This window comes from Strix uralensis, chromosome 6 (genome assembly GCF_047716275.1).
Source record: "Strix uralensis isolate ZFMK-TIS-50842 chromosome 6, bStrUra1, whole genome shotgun sequence".
NCBI classification, from domain to species: Eukaryota; Metazoa; Chordata; class Aves; order Strigiformes; family Strigidae; genus Strix; species Strix uralensis.
This window is the reverse complement of record NC_133977.1, coordinates 14871966-14891686: the sequence shown is the minus strand read 5'-3', so window position 1 is coordinate 14891686 and position 19721 is coordinate 14871966. Positions and strand designations below refer to the sequence as shown.

Genomic DNA, 19721 nt, shown 5'->3' with positions numbered 1-19721 from the left:
TCTTCAGTGATTCTCATGTTAGATTTACTCAGTTTACAAGTCAAGAAGTTTTTGGGTTTTTAAAAATAAGTTTAATTAACTGTAATCTACTGACTTTGTAAATTTAGATGTAAAATTACTTCTCTGCATATATTAACATTCTTTCTTAGGTCAGCCATTTCTGCTAATATTTTGGGCGTGTCTGAATTATCCAAAGTAATTTGGCACGTACTAGAGGAGATTATTTTTGCATACTCAGCTGTCAGTTATCAAGCTACCACATGTATTCAAACATTATTTGCTATTGCTAGGAATTACTACTGACAAGAAAGTGTTTACATTTTCACAGTTATTATAGTATTAAATCACTTGAAAAGAAACACCCGAGTGTACTAGATCTATAAATGCCTCAAGGCAGGGACTGGCCTTTTCATTAGGCCATAGATAACAAGCAATACTGGGTAAAGAGATAAAACAAACAGGTTTTCTTTTAACATCTCAATACACAGGACTAGATTCTCAGCCACATCTTCATAAAAATAGTTGATATTATAGCAGAATGCTTTTAGTTAAGAAAATCCAGTTTCTACCCCTAAAGTTCTATTCCCGTTTCAAGTGGGCACCAGACAGGGGCCATTTCGTTAAATAGATTTAGCACTACTTCTGTACTAATCTATGTATGCAAATGTAACTAATATTATAACTAATTACATATTAGAGCAACGAGAGCAAGGATTCCTGCTACCTTTTGTGCAGTTCTGTAATATATTGCATATGGGAGAGAGATGGAAGGAAGAAGTTGAGAAGGCTTCTCTATTGATTTGGTAAAAATAAAGAACAGCCATGTAGGAATACTGACACTGTACACATATACCCTGACAACCTTTTGGCAACAGCTTGTCTGCGGGTAAGCTGGGGTGGGTCATGTTATTGCACAAGCTGATATTTTTTGTATATTAAAAACTTCTGTGCCTCCAAATGTGACTTCACAGATAGCTTCCCCTCCTTTCCAAATAGATAAGATTTGGGGATTGTTTCCCACATATCTAAACCAAGCAACCACACTCCATCTTTCTGTAAAATAACCTATTTCTACAGTTTTAACTTTAGGATTATTAGGCTGAGCAAACCGATAAGACTACAATACATATATCACAGCTTCTGAAAGCACACAAACACATTTAGCAGCATTCACACGTCTTACCCAGTCATTCCAGGTCCCTTTTGGGTTCTTGTTGATGATAGGCTGCAGGCGTTTCAGAAGAGTTTGGCAAGCATCCTGTGAGAAGTCAGGAGAATACAATTAACAAGATTAACACAGATATGTTTGGTACTACTTGAGATATGTTCTAGTTAGTATTTCATTAGTATATGCTTTACTTTCATCTGGGTTTGAAAAAGTATGATAGGAGGTGTCATTTTAACTGCATAGACACAAATCTTATAAAGGATTAAGTTACAAGGGCTGCAATCTGTGTGAATGGCTAGATTTAGAACAGGAACAGGGTACAAGATTTTTATGGGATTAGTTATTTTGTTAGATGAAATAAGGATTTTGTCAAACATAAGCCTTTTTGGGAAAACTCAGATGATATTCTGAAAACTCATGAGCACCATTACTGAGAAACAAATCATGTTTCTTCTTGGCAATCTCCAGTGGTATTATTGACCATCTCAATCTCAAGCTTGATTTCTATGGGATCACTAATGCTTAAATTTGGCAGGCATTAAATACCATGAGGGATAGGGTGTTTTGTAAACTAAATACTATCTTTACCTTCACAGCCATGCCATTGACATCTGTCCCTGCAGATCCTACTGAGGCACATGCATTGGGAACAGTTGTTGTGCTCGTTTCACAGAAGTGAATACATGACATGGGGATGTTCAATTCCCGACTAGCAACCTGTTTCAGGAAGAACAACATATTCTTCTCTGTTTTAGAAACATTCTAAACTCTCCAACAGTTCCCCAGTACTTGCTAGAACTCAGAGATACCAGGAAAGATAATGTCTGAGCAAATCCTCTTCCAACCTCCAGCTGAAATCATTCTGCCCAGTTTGTCAGTAGAAAGAAACAGAAAGAAGTGCAATATTTTAGCTGTATTCAAACTCTAGATTGAGACTCTGGAGCCCAACATTCAGTTCCTGATTTTGCTGCTTATATCCTGTATGACTTAGGGGAAATTATGCAGGCCCAGATCCCAAGCTTTCATTGACTTGATAAATATCTTTACAGATCTGTCTCTCAATTATCCATTAAACAAATATGATCATAATAATATTATCTGGACTGTATACTAATATGAATACTGACCATCTTTTTTTACCATGGGTTTTATGGGATCAGCCCCAAAAAACCTTATTTCTACTAAGCATCTTCACATACTACTGCAAAAATAAAACCCAAACAATCTGTTTTTTCTTCCTGCTGTCTCTATGACTCTTAATGAAGGTATCTTTGCATCCTAACTCTATCAATACAAAGATGCAATGGCTATGCTGATAAACAAACTGTCCTACTAGTACACTAACTAACTGAGAAGAAAACCTTCACGCTGTTTATCTTCATGACAGATAAAGCACAAGGCAATATTTGTTTGGATCATTTGTTACCTGGATCATTTTTGTATGAATACCCTGCCCCATTTCAATTCCACCATGTGTCAGAAGCACAGACCCATCAGTATAAATATGAACCAGAGCAGCAGCCTAAAAAAGGAAAAACAAAATCAACATTAGACTAGTGAGAAATGTGTTGCATATAGTAATGAACTGATGAATCCAAAAAGACAGATAAAGTTTTGAAGTGTATTTCAATTTATCTGTTTAATGCTTTTGAATAGAAGGCAAAATTTGGAATGCTAGTCCCTGTTCTTCCTCTCAAAAGAAAAAGATATAAATCCTTGGAGGTCTGCTTTTTCTATTGCTAGATCCTGAAATAAATCTACACCTGGCAACAGTATCTCAATGGTTCCAAAAATCTGGAGTACCTCCCTCACTAGTGGCTGTAAATGCAAATTGCTGCAAGTTCCATTTTCTCTCTCACTGATGTTTGAGAGCCTTTGGACAGAGTTTTTCAACAGCATAGGTTGGGCAGACTGGCAGCATTAAACACAGCAGTAAGGTTCTGAATGAGGACTCAGCTGGAAGTAGCACTGTAGACTACAGAGGCCCTGTGATTTTAGTATTGAACAGAGACAGCCAGTTTGATATGATACAAGTCAGTCAATTAATTTTCAGTTGATAAAATGCTGTCTATTCCAGAAGCACCAAAAATACTACTGTTCTTCTTTTCTTCCTTAAACTTAGTCTTTGATGACATTAAAGGATTAAGTCTTTAAGAACAGCATCCCATAGTACCCCCCTGGTCAGAGAGAGTAAGCTCAGAGCTATTTCTAGAATGGATAACTTCTTGTCAAATGAACACTTTGCCATCAGTCCTCAAAAACTTTCCATAAAAGTGTTCAACTCATCTATACCAATATCACATCACAAGAGATGGGACTGGCCTTTAAGTAGGCAGGGTCCAAGCTGCCTGGGTTCTGAAAACCAAACCACTTTGATCTCAGCTTGAAGAGAGCTAGAAGCCTGTGTAGCCTTCAGGGAACAACCATTAGGAGGATGACAGTTTTCCAGAAGTTGAAAGATAACACATTTCTTTTGTATCCTAAGGTAAATGGATAAAAAGCTTAGCTCACTTATTCTTTAAAGAAACTAACCTGAGAAAGATAACGTGTGCCTAGTCCAAATGGAAACTTCATTGGTACAATGGCAATACCTTTTTTCTTCCAATGATTTTGTTTGTTAAATTCATTGACAGCTGTTTTCCTACTGTAGTATGCAGATTTCTCCATACATTCATTCCAACACCGTATTAAGTTTTGTGGATCAAGCTTTTGTTTGAAGTGTGTCTGCTCGTTCTCCTTATACATATTTATTTCCCTAATCTGAAATAATAAAATTAACAGCTATCACACAATCCTGTTAAAGGCAGACTGATCATTTGGGGGGACTAGTAGACAACAAGAAGATTACTATATATTTTTTGAACAATTACCAGTTTTGTTCAGTTTGTAAGAGCATGCTATTCATTCAACAATCAGACACTGATTTAAAAAGACATGAATTTTAGCATAAATCAGGTTTGACATAGAAAAGATTTGTTCAAACAAGTGAGCTAATCTAAAAGGGTTTTAACTTTCCAACCACATAGACTTCATTTCAGGAGAGAAGATGCCTTCTTTTCGTCACCTTTTCTGGTGATAAACCAATTTTATCTGCAACTCCTGTTATCCAGGTTTCTGTCACCAGTGCTGACTGGGGAAAGCCAAATCCTCGGAACGCTGTGTTTGATGGCAAGTTTGTTTTGCAGGCATAAGCCCAGCATCTCAAGTTGGGAATCTTGTATGCATTGTCCATTTTTAATAAGGATACTTCTGCTACCTGAGGTAGGGGACAAACAGGTCTAGTTAAATGTCAGAACAGTGCTTCTTTCAAATTCACATTTAAATATTCCTCATCTCATATAAAGACTTTAACTTGAAACAATTAGCTTTAAAATTGGGTTTCTGACAATCACTGGTAGTAAGAATATTCTTATGCACACACACGGGCTTTATTCATGCAGCATATTTGTTTTCAGTTCTTTTTTGATATTCACAGAACACAGTTGATGTTACTAGTAGTTCAGTGCTGGTCAGTAGTTAAGGATGTAACAGATACTTCATTTTAAGATTGATTTTCCTCCTACTTTGATATCAAAAGCCACACAGAACTAAAAATAGGCAGATTAGATTGAAAGCAATGGGAGTTATGAAAGGAACTGATGAAAGCATTCTGAACTATCACGTCCAATGGAACATCACAGTTAAGGTTTAGTTCCACCAGAAAGCATACGTACTGCACTTTACAGTGTCTTCCAGTTCTTATATTTTTCTTTTAGAGATTTCACAAGACAAACACAAGAAAAGGAAAATCCCATATTAGAGACCTCAAATTAGGCTCTAGGAGTCAGTATAAAAATAAATAAATAAGTTAAAAAATGTTTTGATGCCTCATGAGGAGGCCACTGGCCTTAACAATGTTAAGTAGATTTCTCAGAATGGCAGATTTAAGCCTATATTCCTACTGTTCCCACCGAGCTTTAAACAATAAACTTTAAAACATTTCTGCAGAGAAACAACTGAAGATAGTTTTGCTGTAATAACTGTGCACATGAATAATGTCATATAATGCTACTTTTTCACTTAGGAAATATAAGTTGAAATGTTAGTTGCAGAATGAAAAAAAAGAGTCGTATTTTGGGGCTTTTTTATTATGACCACAACTTTTATGGACTTAGAGAAAGTACGTGCATGAAGCTGATCAGGTTTAGGAGGGTTATTGATAAATCAGAGTGAATACAATGTATTGTTATAATACAGCTCTTAGCTATGCCAAAGTTTCTTCCCAGAAATGTCTGTTCTTATCTTGATGCAATCACAGAGAGTTAAAACATATTATTAATTGTTGATATTGTTGAAAACTAAGGTAAGCATAGATTACTGGTATTCAACTTCCTTGCTGGAAGACCAGTTTTTATTACAATGAGCATTAAGCATCTTGGTTCTCTCTGAGGCTAGGCCCTCATAGGATAAGGTCCTCTCCAAAGAAAGAATAATCCCAAAATACTGTCTTGGGAACACACAGATAAGTCACCCTGGCCCAGAAAAAAACCTGGATTCTACATTTGGTAAAGCTTATAATTTTATTTCCAATAAACTTATTTCTCATTTTCAAAGTGTTGAATTATTAATACTATACTAAGAATCAAATGGAATCACACTGCTAGACCACTGGTTATTGATCTAATTAATTAGGCAGTTGTGGGAAAATAACAGAAGACTGGCAAGGAGGATTGTAAACACGCTCAAGTGACTTGCAGCTGGAGTGTCAAAAACACACATACTAATCGTTGTTTAGTCTTCTGTATTTGACAAGTAGAACATCTGTGTTTAGATAACACAGTCCTGTGATAGAGTTTGAGGTACCCTATCAAACATGCCTGAGATTTCTGCCCTGCTGTGGGAAAGATCAAAGCACAATGGTAAACTATGCCTGTGTGAATCCCTGATAAACAGGCGAAAACAGGAGGTTCAGCATGGACTGAGATCCATGGTGCCTGCGTCCCTGCTTTTGTGCCTCTGCCTGGGTGCTGCTTCGGGGATCCCCCAGTTGGTGAGGTAACAAAAATAGATTTACTCCTTGCATTTCATCTGTGGTTTTGTGGTTGTTCCTGCATCCTGTGCTGGCTCACACAGGTGTAATGTTAGAGAGTTAGGCTGTTATCACATGCTATTCCAGCTGCAGCTGAGCTGAGTGGAAAGGTTACTCAGCTGGTTATCACTGCCTCCAACTGTAGGTCCACCAGGTTCACTGTATCACTGTAGGACATTCTCAGGATGGTTCTGACATGCAATCTGCATTAATGTACATGCTTTTAATCATGGCTTTTTTTCTAACCCTGGTTATTTTTGAACCATGTTAGGCAGCAATAGCATGGGCAGTTACACTAACAGATTTCTGAGTGCAGAAAATACCCATAGGGGGGACAGTGACAAGCAGATGAGGGGCAGTAACCTCAACAAACATTTCAGTCGCAGCTAGAATAGCCTATGCGAAAATAAATAATGAGTGACTGATATTAAAGCAAGCAACTTGTTATACTTTGCTGACCTATAAGTGAGGAACTGAAGTATACAGCACAATAAATGCAGACCCAGTACAGAAATGCACAGAGATAGTAACAGGACAACTATCACTATGAATTTTCTGAAGGCTAAGAAAGGTCTTCACAGCCTTGTAGACATAAAGCTTTAGGCAGGTACAAATGCAGGTACCTGGTATTTTGAAAGGAATACATTGTTAGTTGACATGTTTATAATGGGAAAATAAGCCTAGGAAACCATTAATGAAGTGAATGCATAGGAAAATTTCAAAAAGTAGTATAGTGCTTCACTGAACTGAACGAGGAAAGGTTAAACTACTAGGTGCAGATTTTCCAGCAACCCACAGTCCCTACATCAAAAGGCTATATGATTAACAATACACATGCAAGGGAACTTGTCCTTCATCATTTTCCAGCTAATGATTCCTCCTTTATAAGATTTGTCAACTTATAAAAGCCTTACCAGGACAGATTCATCAGGGGTACATCCTCCATTAATGTAGTATTTGGCATCCACAGCTCTGATCCTACCATCATTCATGAAGCCAACCTAGAAGGATCAACGATAACCTATTTAGGTTTTGGCATTCATTCATTTCTTCAATGCTTGTCTATTTTGAAAATGAACGTAACCTACACGGTTAGGGCCATACTGCACTATTAATTTCTGGGCAGCATTCACTGAAACTACAGAAGGGCAAGAGAGAAAGAATGTTCTAAGCTACTGCCTTTCCCACCTGGCACCTGTGACCTGTATAGGTACAGCATATAATAAGCAACATGGCTTCCTGTGTATTGCCTGAGATGGCTGATACATGTGTCATCTAGGAATGTTCACTGTAAACAAAGTCAAATGTCACTCTGACTCTAAGAACAGTGTCAGGCAGATGGAGTATGACATCTGTTTTTCTTAATGATGAGAAGTTACCTTTATCTCACATCTCTCTTTTCACCTATCACCACTAACAAGCTCCTGAATTCTCAACATGAGCTACAGCTCGTTTTCAACTTTAGGGAAGAATCTTATAAAACCTCTCTTACTTTACCTGTGTAGTATGTTGTGCAATATGGTATACCACTTATATAGAACTTGTTTAGCATAACTTGCTTAGCACTAGTAGCTAAATTTGCTGAAGCCTTAGGCCGCAAGCTGTGAACTTTCACCTAGGTATGTTGAACTTTTACCTAGTTAAGTAAAAGAAGGCCTGAGAGCTGATTCAAGCCAGAAGACAAGGAAGCTACAATCACCAGCAGAAGCTGCAACCTTAGAGATAAGAAAAGAAACAGCCCACTTGGAGACAATGAAAAGACCCAATGAAGAACGGGAAGACCACAGACCCTAACATTACTATTGGTTCAAACTGTCGTGTGAGGGGTGGGGAACTTAGTTTGCAAGGGTATAATTGCCCAGGGATTTCTTTGTTCAGGGTCCCTCTTCTGAGGCATCCAGCTTGAGCTGTAGTGCTATTAATAAGAAGTACTTTTGTAGAGGAATCTGTCTTTTGGCTTATCAATTCAGCAGAAACCAGGAGTCAAACCCTGTTATGGTGTCTGGCATGCATAATTTCCATGACAAGCAGAGATGGAAAAGAAGGTAGAAATTGTCCTAATGAATAGTTATGACTGATGACAGTGCATGAGCAGGGAAGAGATTAATTTTCTCCATAGGGTGAGTTTTCCTGTATGACACCGTTTCTGTGAAAAACTAGTTGCTCCTTTGTATGAACCTAACCATATGGGCAGTTTAAAATAAACCTCTGCAAAAGAAGTCTGAGCTAGTGTAGCTTCCTGCTCCCAGAAAGAAAGACAGAAAGAGCTATAAAAGGAAAAGGACATCAAGGGACTAGAAAAAAACCCAGAACAAAATCCTGCACAGAGAAGAGGCAGAAACAGAGAAAGAGCTGTTCAGCAACTTTATCTCTTGGTTTCCTGGCTAGTCGTTTTGTTTTAAAATTGTATTGATCATACTCATTTGCATTAATAGAACAAATATTAACCAGTAACACTGAAATACTTATTCACAGAATATGGGCAGGTATTTTTTCACTGAATTCTTATGGCACTCACTTTATATTTACCAATAAAAGGATGTCGGCCACCAGTGATTAACATATCATCCCCTCGGCTCAGAATAAGACGGACTGCTCTGCTGGTTCTAAATCAAAAAAGAAAAGTCAGATTTCAGTCAAAGTAAGAAATTTAATTAACAAGATGGCTATTCATCATATAGCCAGATCTAGCCATGCATATAAACGTGCATTTAGATTAAACTTAACTTTAATAGGCTTAAATATATGCTTAAAGCTATGCCCAGAGTTCATATTTTTTTTGCATTTAGAATCATGTTAGAATTTTAATTTCATCTCTTGAAAGCCAATGAGATAACTCAGTGCAAACTTCTGAAGAAATTGTTATTTCAGTATTAAGACTGAACTGTGTTAAGTGAGCTAACAGCAGTTAGTATTCAACTTTAAGCAAGAAATAGTCACCTCTTAGCTATTCAGAATCATACTGAAATAGGGTGCCTTGGAATAAAACCAAAATATGGATAATAATAAAAATATGAAAACTAGTCTACAAATGTATATACCATTTAGAATAGTTACTTTTGAAAAAATTGACATAAGATATAAAATAAGGTCCTAACAGTAAAAAAAGATTGTTTAAACTATAAAAAAAAGATTATTTTTAGCATGGCCTGGTTAATCCAAAACACAGATAACATGGCCAAAAATAATCAAGATCAGTTTGTACAACAATGATGGTAGTAACAAGAGAAATGCATTGAGCTAACCACTCAGACTACAAGATCATTTTGGCTAAGACAGGATGTAGCCTGATGTGCATTCTGCTGCAAATCAGTTATGCTTATGAAAGAGGTTATTATCCACTGACAGCTAATTGCCAGTATTGTCCTGCCAAATTTGGATGGTGGGGGATGGAGTTTTATGTGTTCCTAAACTAATTCAAGTAGTATTAGCAAAAACACAATACCTAACAGATTTAAGCTAATTTTGACTGAAATATGGTGGCAACTGAACTAGAACTACTTGTTCTTAAAAGCTGTTCCACTCATGAACTCTTCCTTCTGCATCCTGCTGTGCTAGTGAAGTTCACATCTGGATGGTTAACTTCATATTTTGAATGTACATACAAAGCCTCAGTAGTTAGGGTCTAGTCCTTTTGAAATGCTCAACCATTTTAAGAACATTTCTAGCTTATACTAATACCGATTTCTTCAAATCCCATTAATTTAGTTGAGGCTACAGCTAAACAGCTAGAGCTGTTTAACATAAGTAGTCTAACAAAACAAAACAAAGAAATGCACTGAATAGTCTTACAAAATGTGAACAGTCAAGATTTTATGACTTTTTGGCTAGCAACTTTGTGAAAAAAGTATTTTAGTCAAAATGCAAAAACAGTTCATCCTATTTTCTCTTCATATCCCAATATACACATACCACACTTACTTGTTTGCTGCCACTGCAGCAACTGATGCCAGTAAGCCAGCTTTCAGGAGTTTCCCACCAAAAGCTCCACCAACTCGTTTAACATGGCACATGATCCTGTTGGCTGGAACACCTAAACTTGCAGCTACCATTTCCTGTAAAACCAGTTTTAATCTTTTATGACAACTCAAACTAAGCCTTAAAGTTAGGTTCTGAAATAAAAACCTTTTCTAGAAAAGGGTTCCATAGATGTTTCTAGGTTTTTTTGAATCAGATGAAAATAATTTTTCCTTTACCCTAGGTTAAAAAGCAAGAAAAAGATAACAACAAACACTCAGCAGTGTTCACATTTAAAATCTCTACGACGGAGACTGTGAAAGGGCCATGGACAGACCCTTGGATTTCATTATTTAAACAGTAAGAAGCTTCAGGTATAAGAAAAAGGGACCAGAATACAGGTTTTATTGTTTTTATTACTAAGATAATAAATTTAATTTTTAATTCAAATAACATTGTTTTTTAATAATCTAAGGTCTTGCTAGTGTCAGGAATGTTCTTGCTTCTAATAATTTTCTCAGACACTCAGTTCTTCACATTTCTTGGCTATTGGCAATATAATAATAATGGAAATGATAAAAGGAGCTGAACTGGGCTTTGAACACAAAACGCCAGTGTTGAGTCTGAAATACTCTAAGTTTCATTCACCACAGCTAATGCTATGCAGACTGTAAGCTATGTCAGCTTTGTTTTACCATTTACCATCATCAAAATGATCAGAGGGATGGAACAGCTCTCCTATGAAGAAAGACTGAGAGAGTTGTTCAGTCCAGAGAAGAGAAGGCTTCAGGGAGACCTTATTGTGGCCTTTCAATATATAAAGTGGGTTTATAAGAAACAGAGAAAGACTTTTTACCAAGGCCTGTACTGACACAAGGGACAACAGTTTTAAACTGAAAGAGGGTAGGTTTAGATTGGACATAAGGAAGACATTTTTTACAATGAGGGTGGTGAGACACTGGAACAGGTTGCCCAGAGAAGTTGTGGATGTCCCATCATTGGAAGCGTTCAAGGTCAGGTTGGACGGGGCTTTGAGAAATTTGATCTAGCGAAAGATAACCCTGTCCGTGACAGGGTGGAGTAGATGATCTTTAAAAGTTCCTTCAAACACAAACCATTCTATGATTATGATTTTGGCATGGAGCAGCAGTCTCACTTACAGCTATTAGAGTTGATCAAACCCTCAGGAGACTCTGACTCTACAGGGTGCTGATTGCTCCTCACCTCAATGGAAAGCTAATGAGGACGGAAGAGCCTCAGCACTCCACAGGGTGTTTTTCATGCCTACAGTAGTGGGGCATGAGGTACTTTGTTCAAAGGGAAATAGATTTTTACTTTATCCTTATCCTCACAGTGTAGTGTTCAGTGTTTATCAAGATATAGCAGTACTATGAAGTGACTGTTGTTGGATAATCCAGATGTGCAATTTCATGTTCCTACTGCTTTTAAACTGTTAAGATGGATTTGTAAACCAAACTTAAAAATCTCTATTGTCACAGGTTCAACCACTTTCTCTGAGAACACTCTGTATTACCTGAATAATTGCTGGATGCTGTGTTGACACATACACATCCATTTCGTTATCCTCTCCTTTTGGAACAACAAGCACACTCTGAGTCTCTATGTAAAAGTGTTCCTGTCCCCCAATGCGAATCTCCCCTGATCCAAACAAAAAACCACAAGTGTTATTGAGGGAAAAGAACAGAAGAAATGAACCAGGAAATAACAGCCCATCATCATGTAAATTATGGTAATGTCAAATCTTCTGATACTTCTTGTATGAAGGAGCAACTTCTAAAATAAAAACACAGATTAAACTCCTTGCAAACTTAAATTGGTCTTGTTCCAGTGGCATCAACAGAACTTGATTGAGAGCAGAACAATATTGCCTACCAGTGGTGACAACATTAAATAAAACATAGATAAATTAAACAAAGCACAGACATACTGGACCAGGTCAAGAAGGCAGACACCGAGATGGTCAATGGGCTGGATCACAGAATGTATGAGAAGAGGGCAAAAGAACTGGATTTATTAATTCATAAGAACAAAAGGATTAAGGGGAGATCTTACTGCTGTCTACAAGTACCTGATGGGAGGGTGTAGAGAACAGTGAGCCAAATTGTTCTCAGAGATTCATAGTGGAAGGGTAACACAAGAAATTCCAACTCAATATAAGAAAAAAAAATTCACCATGAAAGTGGTCAAAGATTGGAAGAGGTGCCTATAGAGGTTGTGGAATCTCCATCTCTGGAGATACTCAAACCCTGACTGGATGTGGCCCTTAGTAACCTGCTCTAACTGGACCTGCTTTAAACAGGAGATTGGACTAGATGAACCCTTCCAACCTAATTATTCTGTGATTCTGTTTCAAGGACAAAGGATATAGAAAGCTTGAATGTAGTAGCAGGACCACAAGACCACTAGGTTTAATCACACTTACTTCCAGGTGATCAAGAGCTTTCTCGGGGTTAATGGCTATATGGAAAAAAGGTAGAACTGGGACTTGAAGAACAGACAGACAAACCCAAATACTGACAAAAACTTCTCACCAAATGTATTCTGCGGTTTACCTTCAATTATATTATCAACAGTTTCAAATGCCCGATCAACATTTCCTTGTTCTAATTTTCTTTTTGGCTCAAAGAATGAGTTGTGCTGTATAGCTTCCTGCAGTGGAGAAAAAGAGAAATAGTTTTTTTAAAGTATTTTAAAGGTTCTCAGCTTGTTGTGGCATTTTATTCTCAGGAGAAACACCATTCTCTTCAGAGATTTGAACCACCAAATACCAGTGTCAATGAAAACTGTATTTCATCACTTTACTGGCATTGTTCAGCTTGTGTATTCAGTTCCAGCAATTCTTTCCTCATGTGTCTTGTGTTACTGATGACGGCAGTTTCTGAAGGAAATGCATTCAGTTTATTCAACCTGCTCTTCCCTTTCATACATCCAGCAAGTGACCAAGAAAACACAGAATAAGAATGCAAACACATCATCCAAAGAGTGATGCCAGTAAGAGAGAAAGAAATCACAAGTACAAAGTGGAATCTATATATTATGATTTGCTTTATTTCTAACAAGACTTCATTGGAGTTTCAACTGTAATGAAATATTAGTAAAATTTGCCAGTCTTTAAAAAGAGACTTCTATTTCTATACCTGTAAAACTGTTCTGTTACACACCGCACGCATTATGGAAACAAGCTGTAAAGGGACTATCAGAACTAATGCTGGTTTTCTGCAAATGTGTCCTTTGTTCCTTACCTCCACTCATCCTTTAACCCAGCATAAGTACATTTCCCCTATGACTTCCACATCACATTTCTAAAATGTTCTATATCCCTAACATCTTTCCCCTCAAATTCACCCAACACTTCCTACATCTCCAGCCTAATTTTTTTGGCTTGCTAGCTGGACAACAGATAAAAACGCTGCAGATAATCAGGAGCTGACAGTTCAGCCAATATACACATGCTGATTGACCAGCTGGTAGCTACCAAAAGAATTACAAACAACAGTGTGCTCATTGTCTTTTCCTCACTGGGAACATTAAAAGAGTTCTTTTATACTCTTATGTTTATTATTATGAAACTTGTGGGACCTTAATACTTTTGAGACTGTTGCCTATCTATCACAAGTAGTCAAAATTAGCCAAAAGGTTGAAAATTTATTTATAGGGAGACTGACAGACTGGTTAATTGGATGTTCATATTCACCTTGTTTCCTTAGAAAATCATGTTTTAAAAGCAAGTGAGGAGTGTGAACTGCTGCTTCCATTAATTAAATAGATAAAACAATAAAAAAGCAAGAGAAAAGAAATTATTAGTACCTCAATTGTTAAGATCACTGGTTCCAGCACTTCATACTCTATCTTCACTTTTGCAGCTGCTTGTTTGGCATGATCATCTGAATCCGCAACCACAGCACAGACAATCTGACCCACACAAATTACCTGTAAAATACACATCACTTAATAGAACAGTGGATTCAAATGATTCCCATATGTGCTGCTGATATTCTTTCCTGTAACCACGATTCATGTTTCCTTTTTAGAATTTTGTTTTGACTTAGGACTTCTGTATTTTTAAGCTCATCCCTGAATCTAACAAATCATTAGAAATACCAGTATAACTGGGGAATCAGGGAAAATACAGTATTCAGAAATGGATAAGCTATTTGGGAGACTAACTTTCAATGAAATATACTCTCCCACCAACTCAGATGGTTTCGTGAGGTTTACTCTGTATTTGTCTGACTCATGTATTTTTCTCTAGGCAGTAAAAATGAAGAAAATCCATTAAAAATATATTGTAGTTATACCTTGTTTCTTGCAAATATAATCTCTGGATCATCGGAATAGTAAAACTCGTTTGTAGCTGGTACATCATGAGCTGTTATGATATCAAACACACCTGGTCCTTTTAGAGCCTCTGAGGTATCTATAGATCTGATTTGGATATAGGAAGAGAGAAGTGTGATTCATTAGTTTTACAAAGCATTGCACAGAGGAAGGGAACACAATACAGAGGTATGTTTCTTGTACTGCTGGGATCTGCTCATTGGTTCAGACATGTCTTTTCCTTCTATCTCTGACGTGTGAAGAAGTGCAGGCTAAAGGCAATTTAAAATTCTACTAACCTGCTTCATTTCTAGGAAATATTCTAGATGCAATAGGGTTGCAAATTATGGGCCCATTAGACTGCCTGAACTGCACTGATTTAACGAAAATCACTGCACTGTTATCATGCTACAATTGCAACTTTCTAAGACCTCATAGTCTACACAGATATCAAACTGATACAAATAAGCATGTACAAATGGAGAGTTCACATAGACAATTATAACAGAAATGGCAGTATAAATGGAAAATGAGTGGGAATGTATGGGTGTAAAACGATCAGAAAGAATGGCAGAAGGTCTATAAGAATGGCATGTTTTGATAGGACCTAGTTTAGCAGGTCATCAAGATCCCAGCACATCTACAGACATCTTCTCTAGACACCCAGATCAAAAGACAAAGGAGAGTGAATAAATCCTACTGACTCACAGAGATGGGGGTGATGTCAGCTCATTGACGGTACCAAAAAGAGCACAGCCAAACCCAAGAACAAGCCAGGATATATGACAAGGGCTCTATAGCTAGCAGACCCAGTCCTCTCTGTCATCACAATTAATCCTGACCAGACCACCTGAATACGTCTTGGTGCCTGAATGATGGGCAGACAATTTGGATATGTGCAATTTTGCACAGGATATGTGCCTGAATATTGAACAAACTGCTAGAATAGGTGTATCTCGGCAATATAAAAACGTTAAGTGAAAACAGTTTTCTTTCAAAGTAAAATCCTCCTCCCATCTTTCTCTCCTATGAGGCCTCATATGAGCTTTGCTACCTTGTTGCTGCAATGTTGCAACATTATTTCCTGCATCTTGAACAATTTCTTCTTTCATGATAGAGTTGAGATTTCAAAGCTATGTTGGCAAAGCTGAGTTTTGGTGCCTGCTTGCATTGCACAGCTCGGCACTTTGTGGAGGTACCTAGGCTAGCTCTAGGCTTGCTCATGGACCAGAAACAGTTCAACCTTATTAGTACAGTAATATGGAGTGAGACACTTAAGTCCAAACAGAGCCTTCTACTAGAGCGATGATATTGCTTCCAGCACCTGAGCCAGTGCCGGTATCAGGCACGCTGTTCTGTATACACATCCCATTAGTTTGCTCTAAAAATCTCCAACAGCAATTCATAGTATCACTTTCTTCAGATAGATTTTGAACACTTACACAATCTTAGCATGAGCTCTGGAACTAGTGACAACAGCCAGGAAGAGCTCCCCATCCACAGAAGGAAGGTCATCAACATAAACTGCTTCACCAGTGGCATGTTTAATTCCAGACTGGTGCATAATGGGCCGTCCTACAGGATCCTGAGGAGACTGACTCAGCTCTGTGTCCTGCACAGTCAAAAATACACACCCCCCCACCCCCAAACATTTAAAAAAGAATAATCATGTTATTAGTATAGTAATCAGAAAATCAGATGAAGGAACAACTGTTCATATTATCATTTTCTGGTTCAATATTGAAAACAGATGTGGATGCAGGACCTGACTGCTGTTCCTGGGGATTTCTTCAATTTCTTCTTTTAAGGAGCCTTCTGAGACCCTTGCACAGGTTTGTCAGCTTGGGTTTTTTTCCTTAATCATTTACATCAAAGTGATACAAATAACACTTCTTTCTCAGGAGGACAGCTTCCTCCCTTACTGATTGGCATCATGAAGCTTTGATAATTTTCCAATTTATTATCTGAAGATTCTACTCTGTATTTTACCATTGTCTGGTGTTGTATTTTGAGTTAATTGCAGTGATTCCTAGGATTTGTCTTCCTCACTGAAAGATTGCAACTGATCAATGTAAGTCAGTGAGAAAATGTTGTTTAAATATTTCCTTCCCAATTTTATATCCTTGTACCTGTGTATGAATTTAGTGCCTTATTAACCTTAGTTTGCTAAGTCTTTACTGAAAGTTAATTCAGTGTTGCCAGTTAATTCCGCCACACCAATTAATGGTTGCTAACTTCCAGAACATTTTTCCAATTTCTGGGTCAGCGTTCATACTTTTTCCTGTTCTACATTTAGAACTACTTAATTTCTCACAATTCAAAACCTTTTTTCTTCTATAGCTTCCAGCACACAAGTGTTCTGGCTACACATTTCTACCTCCTGCACTTTCTGGCACACAGTCCAATATTAGCCCAAGACCAAGAACAGACATTTTTCTCTTGACTGCCCAAAGTTCCTCAAATGGCTGTCCCAGCCAAACCATCTCAACTTTTCCACTAACAGAATGACCAGGTATTTACCTTTCAGGATATACATTTCTTTTTTCCCCTTAATTTTAAATGCTTAATAATGTTCAGATGAAGAAGTCCAGACAGGGACTTGCAAAAGTTAGATAGAAATTTAAAGTGAAAAAACAGATTTTCTGGATTTCTAAATAATTTCTGTTGCTCAGTGTCAACTGATCTGAGTAACAAATTGTTTCTATTTCTGTTGTTTAGTCACTGTCTTGCAGCTGGGAAATAAATTGCTGGAAGTCATAAAGAACTGGTTCCTTTGGTCCTGGCCCCTTTTATAAGTCTGTAGGGTCTTTTTTTTGATGATAATTCTGAAGGAAGCTGAAAATAATGACTTGAACAAATTTAAAGTATTTAAAGCTGAAATGTTATTCTAAAGAATATCTGAAAATGAAAAAAAGATGTTTACTTAGATTTCAGTTGAATTTTCTTTAGGTTTTCAAAAACTTGAGATTTTTACTTGTGTATTGAGGGTATTGAAATATCAAAATCATTGCAGGATTTCCCACCATGATCTAGTCACAAGGGTGATCTCAGAAAATCCAAAAGGTGTTCTTTGCTACCCTCTACAGCTGACTCTTCCTGGAATACTCTTGTTAATTTGATCAGCCATCACAAACTCCATCTTGATTCCTAAATCTACAGTAAGACCTAAGAGCCCTCTGAGATCTGAGGAAAAGTGTATCTTGAGACAAGAAAACTATAATGAAAGCTACAGACCTGAGCTTTTCAATCTTTTTTGTTTTCTTCTATTTTTTTTTCCCAGTTGGGTTTCACGCTGCAATATAGCAAGTTTACGCAGTCTGACAATGGAGTTTGTCCAGCATGTTTATCTTTTGAGAACTGTTTAGAAGAAGTGAGTATACCTGTATGAGTCTATTTTTACAGACAAGGTCTTTCTAATTGATATACAGTTAAAATCAACCACTAAGAGCCTGTTGCCTTCAATCCTTTGGAAAATCTGTACCTGAGATTCACAGCAAGGGTCATGCTTGAACTGTGACTTTTTTCCAAGTCTTATAAAGCACAGAACAATCTTAGAATAAAATCACTTGCCTGGTATATTTGGATACTCTGGGGCATTTTGGTTTTGAAATCTTGTAGGACACTCCTATATTCCATAGGTATTCCAGGATAGTGGCAAGGATCCTGAAAAGGAAGTGAATTACTACTAAGACTCACATTTTTAACATGCCAATTAAAAAAAGCTAAAACCAAAATCACCAAATACAAACTCTTGATACAGGAGATTCCTTCAAGACTCTCACCAGCTAGAAAGGCTCTAAAATAACAATTTTAAAAGAATGTAGAGTTTCAAGATTTCACCAAATAATATTTAAAAATATATATGATTCAACAAATATGCTTGTTTAAAAGAGAGCAACATAAAGCATGAATAATCAGAAGAGCTTTGTTCTGGGTTCTGATCAAAACTGGCACAGAATCACTCCTGGTAATAGCAAATTACCTAGCAATGGTAATTCAGAGGAAAGAGCTCAAGGTAAGAGAAAAAAGGATATTTTTCCTTGTAAGAAAAATTTAAGACAAAAATAAGTAAATTACACCCAGAATATATTGGGAAGTAAAATTTCAGAGTCCTCCTCTCTCAGTCAACAATCCATACAAGAAGGAGGGTTGGTTTAACACCTATAGTTGCTTTCCAAAACCTTTATTTCTACTCTATCTATTTATGTTTTGAACTACAGACAGATGGAGTAAGACCTCATGTATGTTTTCTTGGGCCTGGATGCTCAGTACTGATATACTGTTGCATTGACATTGCTCATTTTTTTTAAAGCCTAATGTCCAAGGTAAAGATATCTGAGCACCTAAAAGTTAAATGGGCATCTCTCCATCAATCTCATTGGAAGTTAAGCGCTTATGTTCTTCTGTAGATCTGAACACCAAAGACAATATTTAGTACATTGTACAAATTGCAAGCATCAACAGATAGGAAAAAGCAGACATGGAGGACTAATTTACCATTGTTTTTAATGACTGCGATACTTCCAGGAAAAATCTGTAGAAGAAACTGACTATCAAAGTTTTCTTATAGTCTACTTTTTCACCATTGTCTGAGCCTGGAAGAGCAATTTCTTTAAGAACTAGTCTGCAAGCTTCATCCAACATCTGTTTATTCCAGTGTCTGTCAGGAAGAATAATAGATGCAATCAGACCAGGACTCAAAAAAACCCCCACAAATTGCAGCAATATATTTGTACCATGTACCACAGGCATAATTCTGCTCACAATTAAACCAAAATATTGATTCTAATAATGACCTGCAATTTTGAAAACAGTGTAGGTCAGTGTTCCTCACAGAAGTGAGGTCCCTTAAGCCAATGGAATTGAGTGCTATGCCAGCCTTTTTAAAATAAATGACTGAATAAAACCTATTACAGCTTTAAAGCTATTTTAACAGTTTTACAGATTATCACTATTCTGCAGATACTGTTCTGTAAGAAAAGTGAATAACGATGATGATGCAAACTGTAGGTACTTTCAAGGGATCTGATTAGTGCTGGATAGTTGTTACATTTTCTGAAAAGGCTGTCTTGTTGAAGTATCTCAACACAGTTAATTCACCATGGTTCCACAACCCTAGATATTAAAATATAAACCTATTAGAATAAATTTAATCATATAAAGCAGCAAAAAATAATGAGTACTTCAATT

General features: G+C 37.1%; 1 protein-coding gene across 5 annotated transcripts in view; it reads right to left on the bottom strand.

Moving 5' to 3' along the window:
* AOX1 (aldehyde oxidase 1) overlaps positions 1-19721 on the bottom strand; it is a 46091-nt gene that overhangs the window by 9036 nt on the left and 17334 nt on the right. For all 5 annotated transcript variants that reach the window (XM_074872800.1, XM_074872798.1, XM_074872802.1 and 2 more), the window contains 15 exons: positions 19029-19191; positions 18102-18194; positions 15974-16143; positions 14513-14639; positions 14022-14144; positions 12767-12863; positions 11728-11852; positions 10158-10291; positions 8755-8842; positions 7151-7237; positions 4233-4424; positions 3701-3928; positions 2595-2690; positions 1757-1885; positions 1184-1258 (listed from right to left, as the gene is read on the bottom strand). In XM_074872800.1, coding sequence (XP_074728901.1) covers positions 1184-1258; positions 1757-1885; positions 2595-2690; positions 3701-3928; positions 4233-4424; positions 7151-7237; positions 8755-8842; positions 10158-10291; positions 11728-11852; positions 12767-12863; positions 14022-14144; positions 14513-14639; positions 15974-16143; positions 18102-18194; positions 19029-19191 — 1927 coding nt within the window. The remainder of the gene's footprint in view (positions 1-1183; positions 1259-1756; positions 1886-2594; positions 2691-3700; positions 3929-4232; positions 4425-7150; positions 7238-8754; positions 8843-10157; positions 10292-11727; positions 11853-12766; positions 12864-14021; positions 14145-14512; positions 14640-15973; positions 16144-18101; positions 18195-19028; positions 19192-19721) is intronic.